Source organism: Podarcis cretensis (assembly GCF_951804945.1).
Source record: "Podarcis cretensis genome assembly, chromosome: 9".
Lineage (NCBI taxonomy): Eukaryota > Metazoa > Chordata > Lepidosauria > Squamata > Lacertidae > Podarcis > Podarcis cretensis.
Window position 1 is genome coordinate 65,972,673 of NC_137178.1, and position 17,271 is coordinate 65,989,943.

The 17,271-nt window shown below is 41.8% G+C and overlaps 1 protein-coding gene across 4 annotated transcripts in view; it reads right to left on the bottom strand.

Annotated features, from left to right (window-relative positions):
* Positions 1 to 201: 201 nt before the first annotated feature.
* The window catches only part of PCDH7 (protocadherin 7), a 414,130-nt gene continuing 397,060 nt past the window's right edge, over positions 202 to 17,271 (bottom strand). For 3 of the 4 annotated variants that reach the window (XM_079989645.1, XM_079989644.1, XM_079989643.1), the window contains exon 3: positions 202 to 2,456. In XM_079989645.1, coding sequence (XP_079845771.1) covers positions 2,077 to 2,456 — 380 coding nt within the window. In that variant the 3' untranslated portion in view covers positions 202 to 2,076. The remainder of the gene's footprint in view (positions 2,457 to 17,271) is intronic. The other variant, XM_079989648.1, reaches the window with a different exon arrangement.

Sequence of the window (17,271 nt, forward strand, 5' to 3'; positions counted from 1 at the left end):
TATAATATGTGCCCACTTGTAACTGCTACACAAAAAAAAAACTAATTTCAAAATAAAATACAAAAAAGTAAGGAAGATGTACAATAAAAAGGGCACTTTGCTATAGAAAGTTGAAAAGACAAAAGTTGTGATGAGTTTGTACCAGTTGTTCAGCTCACATTTCCGACTGTTTAATATTATACTCTATGTCATTTTTTTAAAAAAGCAATAAACTACCCAAGCTATCTTGTCACTACAATCTACTAGAACCATCTAGTCATGCTTTAATGCCAAGTTAAACAACCGGAGGGGCTGGTTTCTGTCTTTGCACCCCTTCTCAAGCTGTCCCCACTGCATCGACCGATTGTCAGTTTGATTCGAACGTCCAAGCTCAGCCATTCTTTATTACTACAACATTATCAATACAGAACTAGTTCAGATTCTACACACTCTGTAACTCCTTATTGCACAAAATATATCTGGTCCATTTTCCTATCCACTTTATATATAGTGCAAACTATGAGAACTGTCACAGCCCAGAGCTCTGCACCATCATGATCAGGTTTGGATTTATTTATTTTTTGAAGTTTGTCACAAGCAAAACTTGTTTTTGCACAGAGCATGTCGGTGGTGACATCACTCAAGACTACCAGTCGCCTTGAGTCTCAACATTGGTTTTATATTGCACAGGACTCAGCTTAAATGCACTTGTGTATTAAGAAAACCTGCATAATACCTTTGCCAAGAGCAAATGATTAACCTGGAACACTGATAATCGAAGGTTTAGCATCCACTCTCAACAAAGATGATGCCATAGTCAAGCATGTTCTTCCTTCCCACTGCCTTTGTTTTTGCTCTTTTTTTCAGATTTCCCTCTCAACGTGTTTTTGGAGCTCATCCTGAATGGATATGAAACCTTCTAAGGAACGAACCCTGGAACGGGAGCATCTTTTTACTATATGTAGCTTATGATGTGCCATGCTGTCACCAGCTAGCTCGTGTGATCAGTTCCTCTGGGGATTCAGCTAAAATCCATTTTGAAACGGCTACGTCATCTGGGTTGCGGCATAGATTGCTGTGCAAAATGTGTGTGGAAAATACGCTTACGTGTTTGTGTGCGTCTGTGTCAGATTTCCTAAGCCCAAGACCGATGAGCAATTCTCCGGATCCACAGTTTTTTCTTTGGCCTTTTAGTTACTGTGGTCATCCAAGCTAAATGCCGGTCTTGTAAAAATGACACCAGTATAGCAGTTTATCCTTAGGACGCCATGATATACCACCATCATTTTGTTTATGCTGAAGTTTAAAATGCCACAGAAAGAGAGGAAGAGAAAGAGGAGGAGGATAATGTCAGAGAGTATGAAAGTACAGGCAGAGATAGTAGTTATGGATAAAACTGAACAGTTCATGACTATAGGGAAACATGTCATATTTGGGATTATAATCTCAGACTGAATATGCTTTCTGCTCTTTCCAGCCACGCAACAGGATTAAAGCTGAGATCTTCAAAAAGTGCTTCTTTCAAAGAAAAAGAAAAACCATCCCCATTATATGTTTAATTTTGAATGGTTTCTGGAGGCATATCTCTGATGGAAACCAGCAATATTCAGATGGTATCCCAGGAAAATTATACGTATGTAATAATTCTCTCACACACCCCTCGACTTGCAAACAAGCCAGATAACCACCAAATGGTAACCAGAGTGGCTTAAGCAATGCTTCAGCAGTGGGGGGGCGGGGAAGGGATGAGGGACAACAGTTCCTGTAGTTCTTTTCAATTTCAGACTTGTTACCTTGAAAGGAATTTACAACCATAAATTTAGGAAAATAAAGATTGGTGAGCAGGGAATTAGGCATGCAGGAACAACAATGGTTTCTACATTGTACAGTATAGTCAGGCAGACAGGATACGCAAATGCCTGGCATGGAGGCAGAAGTGGCAGGCCAATCTCTTGTCTCTTTGGTAGCCCCCTCATTTTCAATGGACTTTCCTTTATTTTTCAGTTAAAATCATTTTGATTCATAGGTTTTGTGTGTTTTTTTGCCTTTTATCCCCTTCCAATACATGAGAGAACTGTATTGTTGCTTCTTTGTCGCCTAAAGGTAAACTTCTCTTCTAGTTAAAGTGTTGACAGGAGATGGCTTGTATTCCCCTGTCTGTGTGAGGGGAATATCCTCTGGGTTGGCTTCCTCACTTTTGCTGAAACTAGCTGCACTGAAGGTCTCATAGGATGAGGTCAACTTTTTATTAAGGAGGTTTCTGTTGCGGTCACCCATCAGGGAGGCTTCTCCATTGGCCAGCTTCTCTTGACTGCCCCGTTCATCAACAGGCATGAAAGTGGAGAGTTTTGGCTGGCTCTTCTGCTTCCTTTCGGGTGAAGTGCGGACAGGCATCCAGCACGAGTCTGAATGGCCATATTCATCACATTCCCGAGTGCACTTCCCAGTCAGGGCTACATCTGGTAAAGGTCTTGAATCTGTAAACAAAGAACAAGAAGGGAAGCTTTAAGTTTTGGTTATCGAGTGCCAGCCAAGAATGAAAATATTTTTTAGGAGTTGGTTTTGCATTGTCAATTTGTTTCCTTAAATAAAATACAACACAAGTATCTACAGATATCCCCTTGAGATACACTGCTAGTGTTAGGATGACTTGTTTGACTTTCATTGGAGTTCATCAGATGCTTCGCTGAGGAGGAACCGCTACATTTGTCTACCATTTCAACTTGGGCACAATCTAATAACCCAGGGATGTGTGAGACTTTCTTCAGCAATTTTGGGCGTCTCATCAAAATTCATTCCGATTCTTTCAAAGCTCTGTGGACGTTCTGACTGAGATGGCACACTCATTCTCTCTTCCATTTTTGGTGCATGTACAATTTTGGTGAATTTTTTTAAAAAAGAAATTCAGTGGTTCCAATGGACACAGAGTGTTAAGATGTGCTCACGGAACTCGGACCAACCAGGAGGCTATAGTATTCTCTTCAAATTGGGGACATTTCGGAATTCCGCTTGCACATAGGGAATCTCCAGTTCACAGAGAGTTCAGTGTATGCCTGGCACCCATATAGTTATGGACAATAGTTTTCTTAGGAATGGAAAACCTCTAGCCGCTGGGCCAGATTCTGCCTGAAGAGACTGGAATCCTGGTCAATATGAGTATGAGACATTTTTAAAGGTCTCATTCACCTTTTTTTTAAGCCTACTTTCCATGGGTCAGTGGGGATGTAATCTTGGGGAGGACAGCATATGGGAAGCAAAGAGCCAATTCTCTTTTCTCGGCATGCTGCCACCCATGTGATAAATATAGGGCTATGTAGTTTTAATTAAGAACTAAGGAGGGTTGAACTAGAATCCACGGTCAAAGTTTAGATGCCAGTGTGACTGGGCAACTGGATTTTTTTTCCGCATCTCTAGCTTTTTCTGCAGCCACCTGACATTTAGAAATGGCTTAAACCAGGGGTGCCCAAATTTTTTTTCAGAGGGCCAGATTTGATGAAGTGAGCATGCATGAGGGCCAACCTCAAGTTGTTGAGCTTTTTTAAAATACAATTTTTGTAGAAATTTTCCCCAAAGTGGTTGAGGTTTTTTAGGATTTTACCACAGGACATACTGCCAGAGGGGCCAGATTAAATTGACCGGTGGTCCAGACCAGGCCCCCAAAGAAATGGACTTTGGACATGCCTGGCTTAAACAAAATGAGAGAAAACAGCCAAATAACTTAATTAATTGGAGAAATAACACAATGCAAAACCTTCCTTTGAATTATTAAAATATATGGCTTTTATCTTGCAAAGACTGGTGGCCGTTTTGAACAATTTTTAAACATCTACTCCCAGATTGGACTTAATCCGCATCTGTGGCGCTCTCCTGAGCAATGGATTAATCCCTCAGTCTTAGTTAAAGTGAGGGATGCATTCACCACCCTGGAGATATTGATACAGAATATCAATTCAATTCAAGGTGATATTGTAGAACAGAATGGTAGACTATGTGGAACTAATTGTTCAAGAACAAGATCAATGTAGGCCAGTCCGATGTAAATGGTAACAGCCATTCAACTGTCTATACAATTAAATGCGCACAAGTCTTTACAAGATTCCAAACTGTTTGCGTATGGTGCGTTAAAAATAGAGAGAGCAATAAGAAATGGTTAGGAGCACACAAACAACAGCTCTAAGCGATGGCGATGATTTGCATTTGCAAAAAACAACAACAACAAACCCCTCTATGTGTTTATGTAGCATCTGACTGTAGGAGTGTTACATGATTGGAAAGTGTTTTGTGAGTGTTATGTCATTTTATGAGATTGACTCTTGATCTGACGATATACCTACACATCTTTCAGTTAATTCAGCTGAAGGCTCCTCAGAGGAAAGGGGGCAGCTAAATCTGTTTAACGGATTGCCCCATCCTGCAGACCAGATTTAGAGTCTGTGCAGAGGCGGAAGGGGCAAGAGATTCACTGGACACTGCCTCGTTTCCCCTGTTCTGATTGTTCTTTCCATCCATACTCTTAATATATATATGTGTGTGTGTGTGTGTGTGTGTGTGTGTGTGTGTGTACCTACACAACCACTTTCATCTCACACAGGACAGAATGTCCCTTCTAAAATTATTCCTTTCATGATATGGACAATCTAAAAGCAATAGTATCTTATTCATATGCAAATCTATCTCTATTTAAATGCACTAAATTGACCAAGATTTCTTTAATCAGGTAACAGTCCTAATTGCAACTGAATGCTAATTTAGACGTTAGATTAACACACACACACCCGGTAACATACAAAATATATGTTGTTGTACTCGGTTTCCAATCTTTCTTCTGAATTTTAATGTGTTTCATTTTAGCTGCCCTTCTGTTTCATTAAAGGAAACACTTTATTCTCTGTTAATTGCATTTCTTTGGTCACATGGGTAGGAAACTAGATATTTGTGCAGATAACAGCAAAGCCTATCTAGTGGGCCAAATAAGAATAGATGTGGGTGCAGGTTCATGGAATCATTCCTTACTTGTACAGCAAATGTACACAGCATTGTACATAAAGTCACAGAAATGTAGAGTTGAAATGAACACCCCCTGAAAAGCAGGAATCAAATTCACATGGGCCCTTAATCAGCTCCAGTTAGATGCAACATGGTTGTGTGCATAGAAGTAGTGATCCTGGGTAGCAATGTGCATACCCATCAGCAGAGTCACCAACCCTCTCTAGCGGTCTTCAATTGAACACAACTGCATTAATTGTAAAGGTAAAAGGTAAAGGACCCCTGGATGGTTAAGCCCAGTCAAAGGCAACTATGGGGTTGCGGCGCTCATCTCGTTTTCAGGCCAAGGGAGCTGGCATTTGTCCACAGAAAGCTTTCCGGGTCATGTGACCAGCATGACTAAACTGCTTCTGGCTCAGCGGAACACCGTGACAGAAGCCAGAGTGCATGGGAACACTGTTTACCTTCCAGTCGCAGCAGTACCTATTTATCTACGTGTGCTGGCGTGCTTTCGAACTGCTAGGTTGGCAGGAGCTGGGACAGAGCAACAGGAGCTCACCCCATTGTGTGGATTTGAACCGCCAAACTTCCAATTGGCAAGCCCAAGAGGCTCAGTGGTTTAGACCACAATGCCACCTGCTCCCCTGGATCAATTGTATGTGAGGTTCTCAACCTAGCAATGGATGAATAGTCTGGGGCCTCTTTCAGTATAACCAGTTTCCCAACTGGATTAGTGTAATCAAGTTTAAAAGGCAAGCTCTGATCACAGCAGTGTGATAGCAGCATGGTAACTGAGCAAAGGGAGCAGCAGCTTTGGTCAGGTAGTAGAACGTGTCTCCCCCAAACCATCCAAAGATATGGATCTGAGGCCTGACCCTAACGTGATTGAGAACTATCCATGCATATGCACAGCAATTATTGCATTACAATAAACTAAACAAAAAAGACATCAAGGTGTTGTTTTTTAACAAACTCACTACTTGGTACTCAGTCGCTTTCACACAGCAGAGTAGAAATTGGGTCCCTGCAAGAATATGAATTCTTAACTACCAGTTCAGAAGCAAGTAACAGGTACAGAACAGGTGATGGGTATCGCAATGGAACATGCCAGCACTCCATTTTATGGCATGGAAGTGGGTGTGTTTTTTTTTCCCTTTGCAAAGTAAGCTCAACAACTTTGAGCTGATCCTCAAAAAAATGGGCCTTTTCCCCTTTGCAAAAGAAGCTGCACAACTATGAGCTGATCCCGCAAAAAACAGGGCTTTCCCCCTTTCCTCCTCTAAAAACTAGGTGTGGCTTATGGTCAGGTGTGTCTTATGGAGCAAAAAATATGGTACCTCTTTTTTTTAGTGTTATTAACTATCACTCTCCTATACTGGGGGTGGGAAACTTTTTTCAGGGCGAAGGAAGTTTAGGATGAAGAGGACCCAATGCAAAAGTGTGCTGAGCGATGTCACACACAAAATGTCAGGCGCTTCTACTCATGTTCACACACATACACCAAAACAAAAATACGTACACCTCCACCCTTTATCTTTTCAAGGACAGATTCCAGCATAGATAAAACAGTCAAAGAACAGGACCAGTACTGTGTGTAGCCTGAGGAGATAAGATGGTCTAGGGCAGTGATGGCCAAACTTGGCACTCCAGCTGTTTTGGGACTATAATTCCCATCATCCCTGACCACTGGTCCTGTTAGCTAGGGATGATGGGAGTTGTAGTCTCCAAAACAGCTGGAGGGCCAGGTTTGGCCATCACTGGTCTAGGGAGAGGGACAGCCTTATAGGGAAGGGATATTTAGTCTCTGGCTCAGAGGTCCCCACTGCTAGCATATACAAAGAGCACACCCTCCAAGTGTCCCTATTTTCCAGGGACAGTCCTGGATTTACAGAAGCCATCTCAGTTTCTGATTCGATCCCGGAATATCTCGCTTTTCCTTAGGACATCCCTATTTTCATCAGAGAAATGTTGGAGAGTATTGAGTTATCTGACCCCTGAGCCATCTGAAGGCAGCCCTGCATAAGGAAGTTTTTAACATGTTTAATGTTTTATTATGTTTTTATATATGTTGGGAGCCACTCAGAGTGGCTGGGGCGACCCAGTCAGATGGGCAATATTAAAATTGTTATTGAATAGGACGTCCCTATTTTCATCAGAGAAATGTTGGAGGGTATGGGAGAGAGAGACATTAGCTCAGACTCTAGGTTCATTCATCTACACTTGTGGCTTGACAGTACTTTAAGTTCCTGCTGCTGCTTCATCTTTTTCCTTTTCTTTTGGAAGTTTGGCTTTCCAAGGGCTTTTGAATTCAGATTTTTTTGCTGAGACACTGACAGCTTTGTTCTTCTTCCTCAGTGATGGATAACAGATATATTGACATTTGTCAGCCCTTCTAGTCTTAAACCACTGTGGCTAGGGAGTGGTATACAGTATGCCGAGAACATAACAGGAAAGCACTGCTGTTCATCATAGTAAACCTGGAATTACTTTCAGACTCCCCAAAGGTAAGAAGCAGGGATAATAATTTATTACTCAGGCACACATGATGCTCTTTGATTTTTAAGCAGGCAAATCCTCTTAGTGATTTTTTGAGAACAAGGCAAAACACATCCCTGCCATTACTCCGCCTCTTAATAAGCTTGGTGATGGAGTCTATAATTCATTTTCAACTGATGGCCATTTAGAAAACCTGGTTGATTGTGGTTGCTTATTACTGGCAATAGTACCACCAGGAGAAATCTTTTTAAACTCACTCACTCCTGGGAGAACTCCCAGCAATTCCACTTCTTAAGCTAATATTGCAAGGTCAGAATTTGAAGGACCACACATGTACATGTGGGGAGCTTTTCAGCTGTCCTTTCAATCTTTAACCTCCTGTGCCTCTTGAATAGCTGTCCCTGAGGGTCAGGAGAACCTTTGGGGTAGTACAGTAGGACCTCTATTTACGACCGCCTCTACTTGGACCCAATCCAAGTTGCGACCGTGGAAAACCTGGAAGTAAATACCAGGTTTGCTGCAATTCGTGCACGCGCAGAAGTGGCTTCTTCCGTTTGCACACGCACAGAAGTGGCTGCTGCCATCTGCACATGCACAGAACGGCACTTCTACCAGCAACCCGGATTGACTTACGGACAGATCACATCTGTAAATAGAGGTTTCACTGTGTTCCATTTGGAGGGAGAAAGTGCCAGTAGAAGAAGCTAGCAGTAAATCCATGCACACACACATAGAATCATAGAGTTGTAGCATTGGTAGGGAACCTGAATGCAGGAATATGCAGTCATCCCATATGGGGATCAAAGCTGCAACCTTGGTGTCATCAGCAGCACATCTAACCACCTGAGCTATGCATGCACACTTGTATGTATGCATGCACGTGCGCGCACACACACATTGTGTGCATGCAGAAGAGTTTTGTGAACATTCTCGGGCTTCTCTGTAGCCTGGCCCAAATCTCACCCTTTCTTCCCTTCTTTTGGAATGATGGGCGGCGTTTGTAAGCTGAATTTGGCAGCTTACAAACTGCTAGTGAGAAGAGGCAAAGGTGGGGAATCTTCTTTAGCACAAAGGCCACCTTCTCTTCCCAGCAGCATTCCAGGGGCCACATGTGAGTTGTAGGTCATAGTGTCTCCAGCCAGGACACCCCTTGGAGTTGGCTTTCCAAGAGCTGGCCTGCTAGGTCATAGCTGACCCTCTCAAAGGGGCCATGTGACACGTATTGAGTTACTAGTATGCACATTACAGGGGGTAGAAGTAAAAGTGAGCTGAGCAATAAATGTGAATGTTACCTTTGCATGGTAGACTAGTTTCTACACCAACCCATACTCGTATCTCTTCCTTCCGGGCAAACAAGACTTGAAGAGTGTGTAAACAGGACTGATGAGGGATGTGGTTCAGGACTGTGTGTAGCTTTGGGAGAATCATGAGGGGCAGACGGAGAGGTCTGGAGGGCCACATGTGGCCCCCAGCCTAGAGGTCCTTCATTCCTGTTGTTATAGAGATGGGAAAGGGTACAGATCAGTTATAGTGGGAAGCGGACATTGCTAAGACAAGGATCATAGAAGACTACCAGGACTCAGAGAAGGCTATAGATTTCTAACAAGAAGCCAGCTCTGCTCTGAGGACATCTGTGGCTTAAGTCCACCTGTGGTTGGTTACTTTGACACTTCTTTCTTTTCTTTTCTTTTGACAAATGTTAGGTTGATTCCCCCACTTTTGAAGCCATAACTGCTCTCTTCTGCTCCCCTCCTTCCCCAAAGCCATTCAAGCAAAACTGTCAGATAGTAAGTTCAAAGCTATCCTTTGGGGCTGAAGTTCTCTTCGCAGCTATAATACATCATCTCAAAATATCACAGTTGTCTTTCAGGTTCCACCTCATCTATATTTAGGTCCTGAACCAGCAAAATAACCTAAATGTGTGATCTAACTAGTAGATCAAAAAGGCATGATAGAGAGACGGAATTCTGAGCAGTGCTAAGAAGCTCTGGAGGTGAAACGGCCTGAAACTAATGGTGCAAAAGCTGTTATAGAGAAAACCTAGAGGAAAGGTAAGCCAGGGAGAAACAACAAATGCCAGTTTGTGGCATGTTTGCTACATCACTACAGTGCTTGAGATCTAACCAATTTCTTGGTTCCAAGATTGAAAGATGCTCCTCTGGAAGCCTAGGTTGCCCTAGCAACCACTTGTAATTGTTCCGAGCCATATGGTACAGATAAAGATAAGTAGGAAAGACTGAATCTCCATGATTATGAAATCAAGTGATTGGTGTGAGGTGTCTGGACCTGGGTTCCAAACTAGGTGCCAATATTACTCTCAGTCTACATCATGCTCATTCGTGGCCATCTCTAAATCCTTTCCCATTTTTTTGTTGTTGTTTACATCCGTTATGTTCATTATGTAGAGAGACTGTGATTGAATTCTGGAATTCTTCAGAATGAAGGTGGTTGTGCCATTAAAAAACATAAAATAAAAAATGCTCCTTTGCTTAGAAAGCTCTAATCCATCAGAGATAGGACCATCTCTCTCTCTCTCTCTCTCTCTCTCTCTCTCTCTCTCTCTCACACACACACACACACACACACGTGCTAGCTTATTCCAAATGAGAGGATTTTATGTGGGCCAGGGTTGAAAAAGATTGCCTCCTCCCCCCTTCTGTAGTTTGAAGTGCTAAACTCCAGAAACCTATCATCATATTCTGTGCAATGTACAGATCAGATCTAAGTTTCATTAATAGGCCCACTCATGCAGGACCACTTACCAACTTGAATTTAACCATAAGCATTAGAATTTACTGCAGCCTTCACTTAGGTTCACACTGAATGCAGTACAAACTATGAAGATGTCAGAATACTTTTAAAAGGGCATCCTTGAGGAAGAGGTAAGATGATTCAAGCACAATGCAAGCAAGTTTGTATTTAAGTGTGTTTTAGCACTGAGGTCGCCTTCTGAATAACCAATACAATGACATACCATGGAGCTTGTACAGACATGTTCACCCTTAAATTAATGCAATACGCTTTCCATTGTTCACGTTCCTAATTCAATTTTGAATTCTTAATGATGCTTAGGATTAGATTTCATGCAATCTACCCATCCAAACCAGTTTCATCTTCTAGGTAATTAAATATCCCCCTTCTGATTACCAGTTCTAATTGAAGGAATGAAAATCGCCACTGTTGTACAGTGTGTCTTGCTTCTAACTACTGTACTATCCAGCCACAGTGAAAACTAACAAGAGTTTGGACTTCAGTTTCAACAAAATCAGAATATTCTATGTGAATAAGAGCAGAGGGCCTTCCCCAGGCCACTCACATTACAATACCTGGAAACTGCACATTTTATATAAGCCAAAAGTGTATATTGCATAATTCAATAGCACTAAAATAGTGTATGTTTCAAAAGTGATGATTATCTTAAATAAAAGTAGCTTTTTTTCCAGTCTCATTCTTATGCATGCCCTTTGTTTTGTTTTGGTCTAATAGAGAAATCATTTCCAAACTTAGACACTTCATCGGAGACCACACTGCTAGCTGACAAGCTTAATTGGACAAGATGTGTCACTATGCCTGTCGGCAGTCAGTAAATCGTCAAGAAAGATTAACATTCCAATATTTGTTGCTGACCTTAAAACTCAAATAAATACCTTTCAAACATGCTCGTGCAGAGGATACCTTAGCACTAAATTGGCAGAACCCAGTGGTATATGTTTGCTTGTTCCAATTTGGTATTCTTTCTTTCAAGACTGCTCTGTTTTAACCCTTAAAAACACCTCTGAGTTGGTTGGGTATGCTAATAAAAACACAGTTCAGAAACTGAGCTGGGCAACTTGTATTTCCTCATATTGCACAGAAATTCTCCCATCTATGAGGATTTGCATAGAATTTTCTCAAAGGCACATGTGAGAGGTAGGCTTCTCAAACCCATTTGATTTGCAGAAATAACTATGTACTGAACTTTATCTTTTATCACTGAAAATCTTAAGAGACCCCCCCCCACCACCACCAAAAAGAAAAAGTAGAAGAAAAAACTCTATTGGCCTTTGACTCTAGAACCACTTTTGGACAGAGGTATTGTACTATTTCATGTTTCCAGAGTGGTTGCCTCATTATAGGCCTTAGTAAGCTACTAATTAACAGTCCTCCTACAAAACCTTAGACATTTCTGGCACAGAGGCACAGGAACAAAATTTGCTGATGACATGCATAAAGTACAAAATGTCAGAAATATTCAACATAAAGCAAAAGACTAAATTAAAGGAAATTTGAACACCTTAACTCCCCATGGGGTTTGGGATCTGATTCCTGGTACATCATAAATCCCTTTCCAGGGCCAGCCTATTATCACTGTTGCTTGAGATGCAACAGTAGAAGGCTACCCTATTCATTAACACTGCTGGAAAATTTACTACATCCCACACAAGCAGAAGAGATGAAGCAAAGGGGGCACTGATGTATTATGTAAATCATGGATCAAATCTCTTAACTCATTGTGGACTAGTGTTCACCCCCTTTTCAATTCCATATTCTCTTTTGTAATCTTCTAAGTTACCATCAGATATATACCAATGCTCAAGTATAATTCAGTCTCCAGAAAAGCTTCTTCCAGACAATTCACCTCGAACGGCATTTAAGCTGTCATAGTATAAAGAAACTGTTCTTTTAATTATTATTTCTAGAATGTATACACTGCTTAATTACAGGTGTTTCTAAACAGTGTACAGGAGACTCAGTACAATAAGACTATGTTGAAACTATAAAATCAGGATTCATTTAAAAAGCCTGCCAAATAATAATAATAACAACAGAGAGTCTACAGCAGGCATAGGCAAACTCACCCCTCCAGATGTTTTGGGACTACAACTCCCATCATCCCTAGCTAACAGGGCTACTGGTCAGGGATGATGGGAGCTGTAGTCCCAAAACATCTGGAGGGTCGAGTTTGCCTATGTCTGGTCTACAGGAAGCCCTGGAGGTTCAAAGTGAGGTGGCCTGTCTGACCTCATCTAGAAGGAAGTTTCATAAAATTGGGCTTACAATATGAGCCATGCATTTGCTCCATGGCTAACGGTGATGCCCCCCAAGACCTCAGTGATCAAGCAGGGTTATAAGGGATCAAATGGACCTTGAGGTATCCTGTGCCCAAGTTGTTAAGGATCTGGGTCATACAAGCACCTTGAATCTGGGCAGCCAGTAAAAGCTTTTGAGCACTGGAGTTATGCGCTGGTGATAAGTCTGTCCCCATGAACAGTTTAGCCACAGCACTTTGCACCAGCTGCATGCTCTGGAGCAGGACCAAGGATAGCTCCGCATAGAACACATTACAATAATCAGCGTACAATAAACACTGAGGTCCAGTGCCGAGGGCCTTCTGGCGGTTCCCTCATTGCGAGAAGCAAAGCTACAGGGAACCAGGCAGAGGGCCTTCTCGGTAGTGGCGCCCACCCTGTGGAACGCCCTTCCAGCAGATGTCAAAGCGATAAACAACTACCTGATATTCAGAAGACATTTTAAGGCAGCCCTGTTCAGGGAAGTTTTTAACGTGTGATATTTTATTGTATTTTTGCTTTCTATGGAAGCCACCCAGAGTGGCTGGGGAGGCCCAGCCAGATGGGCACGGTATAAATAATAAATTATTATTATTATTATTATTATTATTATTATTATTATTATTATTATTATTATCTTCTTGAGAGTACCAATGCATGAATCACTGTGGCCTGAATAACTTTACGCGTTGACTAACTTGATAGAGAAACCCGCAGAGAACCTCTTCTTTATGCCAGAGTGCTAGTTTCACCTGTTCAGTAACCTGTTAATGATTCGAGGCTGAATAATTTCCCCTGAAGAACAAGACGGATGTGCAAAACACACCAGGAAATTTGACAATTAACTAATAATTTTTCTTGCACTGTCTTTTCTACATCCTTCCATGTAGTTTGGCCCTACTTTCAAGTCAACACAAATTGGGTTAGTTGTGTCTATGTAGGAGATAACGGCAGCTACCCTTAACAGTATAGAGAATCCCTGCTTAAGATCCACAATGTGTGTTTGGAAAAGTTGTCTGATGTGGTTAGTGGCCCCCAACACCTTTGAATGTTGAAGATCATCATTATCTTAATCTTTTAGTCACTTTACACACTATATATATATATATATATATATATATATATATTCCAGAGCCGAGGGCCTTCTGGCAGTTCCCTTGCTGTGAGAAGCCAAGTTACAGGGAACCAGGCAAAGGGCCTTCTCTGTAGTGGTACCTGCCCTGTGGAACGCCCTCCCTACCAGACTTTTAGAAGACAACTGATGACAGCCCTGTTTAGGGAACCTTTTAATGTTTAATAGACTATTGTATTTTAATATTTTGTTGGAAGCCGACCAGAGTGGCTGGGGAAACCCAGCCAGATGGGCGGGGTATAAATGATTAATATTATTGTTGTTGTTATTATTTGATTTAACAATACAAAATGCATACATTTAAAAAACTACCAAAAAAAGTAAAACAATGTCCAATACAAAATACCGAAAATGCTCATCTAATAGCATGATAAAAAGGACAAGCCCTACTCCACCCCACTAAAAGATGGAGACCACTATAGAAGTCATCTTAGCTAACCAAACCCAGATTGAACTAAAAAGTATTGCCTGGCATATAAACACTGATAATGAAGGCATTATATGTGTGTTCCATGGGATAGCATTCCACAGGGGGACACATGAGATTAGGGGAGATATATCTTCCACATTTGAGGAAGGACGCAGAGTCTACCAGTGTGACATCAGGACATGCACAGAACCCAAACTTTTCATTTCAGAAATTCTCTGAAAAACTCATAAGAAACCATGCCAAAAACAACAGCAGCAGCATTTTCCTCCTTTCAGCATTCAAGATAAAATAAAAATAAAAGAATTGTAGAGTTGGAAGGTACCCAAGGGATCATCTAGTCTAACCCCCTGAAAAGTAGGAATCAAAACCAAATAATCCCCAATTTAATCTGAATTTAAACTAGGGGAGGGACTTGTTGGAAGCAGATCCACACATATTTTCTGAAATACTCTGTAATTGCACATAGCTCAGATTAACCTGCCCTGCCACACCCCAAATCTGCTTCATCTTTCCACGAATGAATGGAGAGAAATAATTCATAGTGAATCTGTTGAAGCATATAACACAAGCTGTCTACCACTTCTCCTCCTAATTCTCCAATTCCCCAAAATAAATGTAAAATGATTAAGCAAAAATTGGAATTTATAGAAAGCAGCAACCCCCTAGGCAAGATTCTCTGGAGGCAGCCATCCAACTAAGACTGAAACTACTGCAAAGCACTGCTACCCATTCAGACAGCTACTCCAGGAGGAAACCATAGTCAATAGTATTGAAAGCCACTGAGAGATCAAGGAGAAGCAGCAGGGTCACACTCCCCCTGTCTCTCTCCAAACAGGTCATTATATATGGCAACCAAGGCACCAGGATTGGAATGCATCTAGAAAATTGGCCTTGAAGAGAGCCAAAAGATAGCGACTACCCACTCAAGAACCTTGTTCAGAGAAGAACATTGTGAAGAGAGGACCATCTATTTTTAGTAATCCAGATTACAATTTGCAGGTGGGAAGTCAAAGACATCTATAGGCGGAAGGACGTTTTTCTTTAGAGCAATGACACAAAGAATAAAATATTCGAAATTTAAGGAAATGAGTGCTCTAATTGGTTACAGAGACTTCAAGTTAAGTTGTTTAACAAACACGTTTCCTTAAGAACACCAATTATATGTATCTGAGAACCGTTGTCTTCAAACAATGGCTCAATCAAAGGGAATTATTTCTCATACAGTTTAAAAACTGACATGGGAATCAGTTCTTGAGATAATTTTATCAGATGATAAAAGGAACTCTGTAAGGGCTAAACTTCCACATAAATCTATTCTGACAACAATCTGAGAGTCTTCTTTTAAATTTGTGTATAGGTACCACAGGGACGCAGGTGGCGCTGTGGGTTAAAGCCTCAGCGCCTAGGGCTTGCCGATCGAAAGGTCGGCGGTTCGAATCCCTGCGGCGGGGTGCGCTCCCGCTGCTCGGTCCCAGCGCCTGCCAACCTAGCAGTTCGAAAGCACCTCCGGGTGCAAGTAGATAAATAGGGACCGCTTACCAGCGGGAAGGTAAACGGCGTTTCCGTGTGCGGCTCTGGCTCGCCAGAGCAGCAATGTCACGCTGGCCACGTGACCCGGAAGTGTCTCCGGACAGCGCTGGCCCCTGGCCTCTTAAGTGAGATGGGCGCACAACCCCAGAGTCTGTCAAGACTGGCCCGTACGGGCAGGGGTACCTTTACCTTTACCTTTATAGGTACCACAACACAAGGTCCGTATAGTAAAAGCTATGGTTTTCCCAGTAGTGATGTATGGAAGTGAAAGCTGGACCATAAAGAAGGCTGATCGCCGAAGAATTGATGCTTTTGAATTATGGTGCTGGAGGAGACTCTTGAGAGTCCCATGGACTGCAAGATCAAATCTCTCCATTCTTAAGGAAATCATCCCTGAGTGCTCACTGGAAGGAAAGATCGTGAAGCTGAGGCTGCAATACTTTGGCCACCTCATGAGAAGAGAAGACTCCCTGGAAAAGACCCTGATGTTGGGAAAGATTGAGGGCACAAGGAGAAGGGGACGACAGAGGACGAGATGGCTGGATAGTGTTCTCGAAGCTACCAGCATGAGTTTGACCAAACTGTGGGAGGCAGTGGAAGACAGAAGTGCCTGGCGTGCTCTGGTCCATGGGGTCACGAAGAGTCGGACACGACTAAACAACTAAACAACAACAACAACAACCACAACACACTTGAGAGATGATATCGTATCAATAATAGCTTCTCACCCTTCTATTGGAGAAGTTCAAAATAAAGGCCATTTTGTTCCAAATGTGCCTCAGTTAAAAACTTTTAGCCCCAAGTGTTTGGACTCAACCAGATTTCTCCCTTTATTTCCAGATAATCAAAATCACACTTTCTGTAAATAAATGGTCCTCTTCATGCTTGCAGCCGCAAGGATGCTGATAGCATGTAAATAAGTAAATATGGAAATCAGCATCTGGCAGCATAGTAAATGGTTAGATCAGCAGGGCTTGGCAGATTGTCTCTCTTTGTTACCCTCCTGAACAGATGAATATATGATGTTAATTTTTTAGCTTGTACAATTTCATGGATACATGATTCCCACTCATTGCGTACATGAGTGATGGGTCAACCAGACTTCAGCCCACTGACTGCACAAGCTCCCTTTTGGAGTTTCATAAAAACGTATGAAACCCATTTATGTAAGGAATATTTGTCAATGATCAGAAATAATAGTGCAGGCACTAGATCAAATGTTATAAAGGATCTACTTTGCAATACAGTGGTACCTTGGTTTGCAAACAGTCTGGTTTGCATACGTTTTGGATTACAAACACGTCAAACCTGGAAGTGTGTCTCCTGGTTTGCAAACTTTTTTTTGGATTACAACCCATTTATTTATTTATTTGGGATTAAGAACAATTTTTGGGGGGAGGCCCCATTGGTGAAAGCGTGCCTTGGGTTACAACCTGTTTTGGTTTACAAACAGACCTCTGGAACACTGTATGTTGTTATTGTCACCTTTTTAATATTATATATGTTAGGAGTGAGTAGCCTTTGATCCTCCAGATGTTGTTGGACTATAATGACCATCATCCATGACAATTTGCTCTCCTGGCTGGAGTCTACACTCTCTGAAGGGGCAAAGGTTAGCCATATACAAAAAATGTAATAAAAAGAGAGTTGTGACAGTGGAGAAAAAAAGG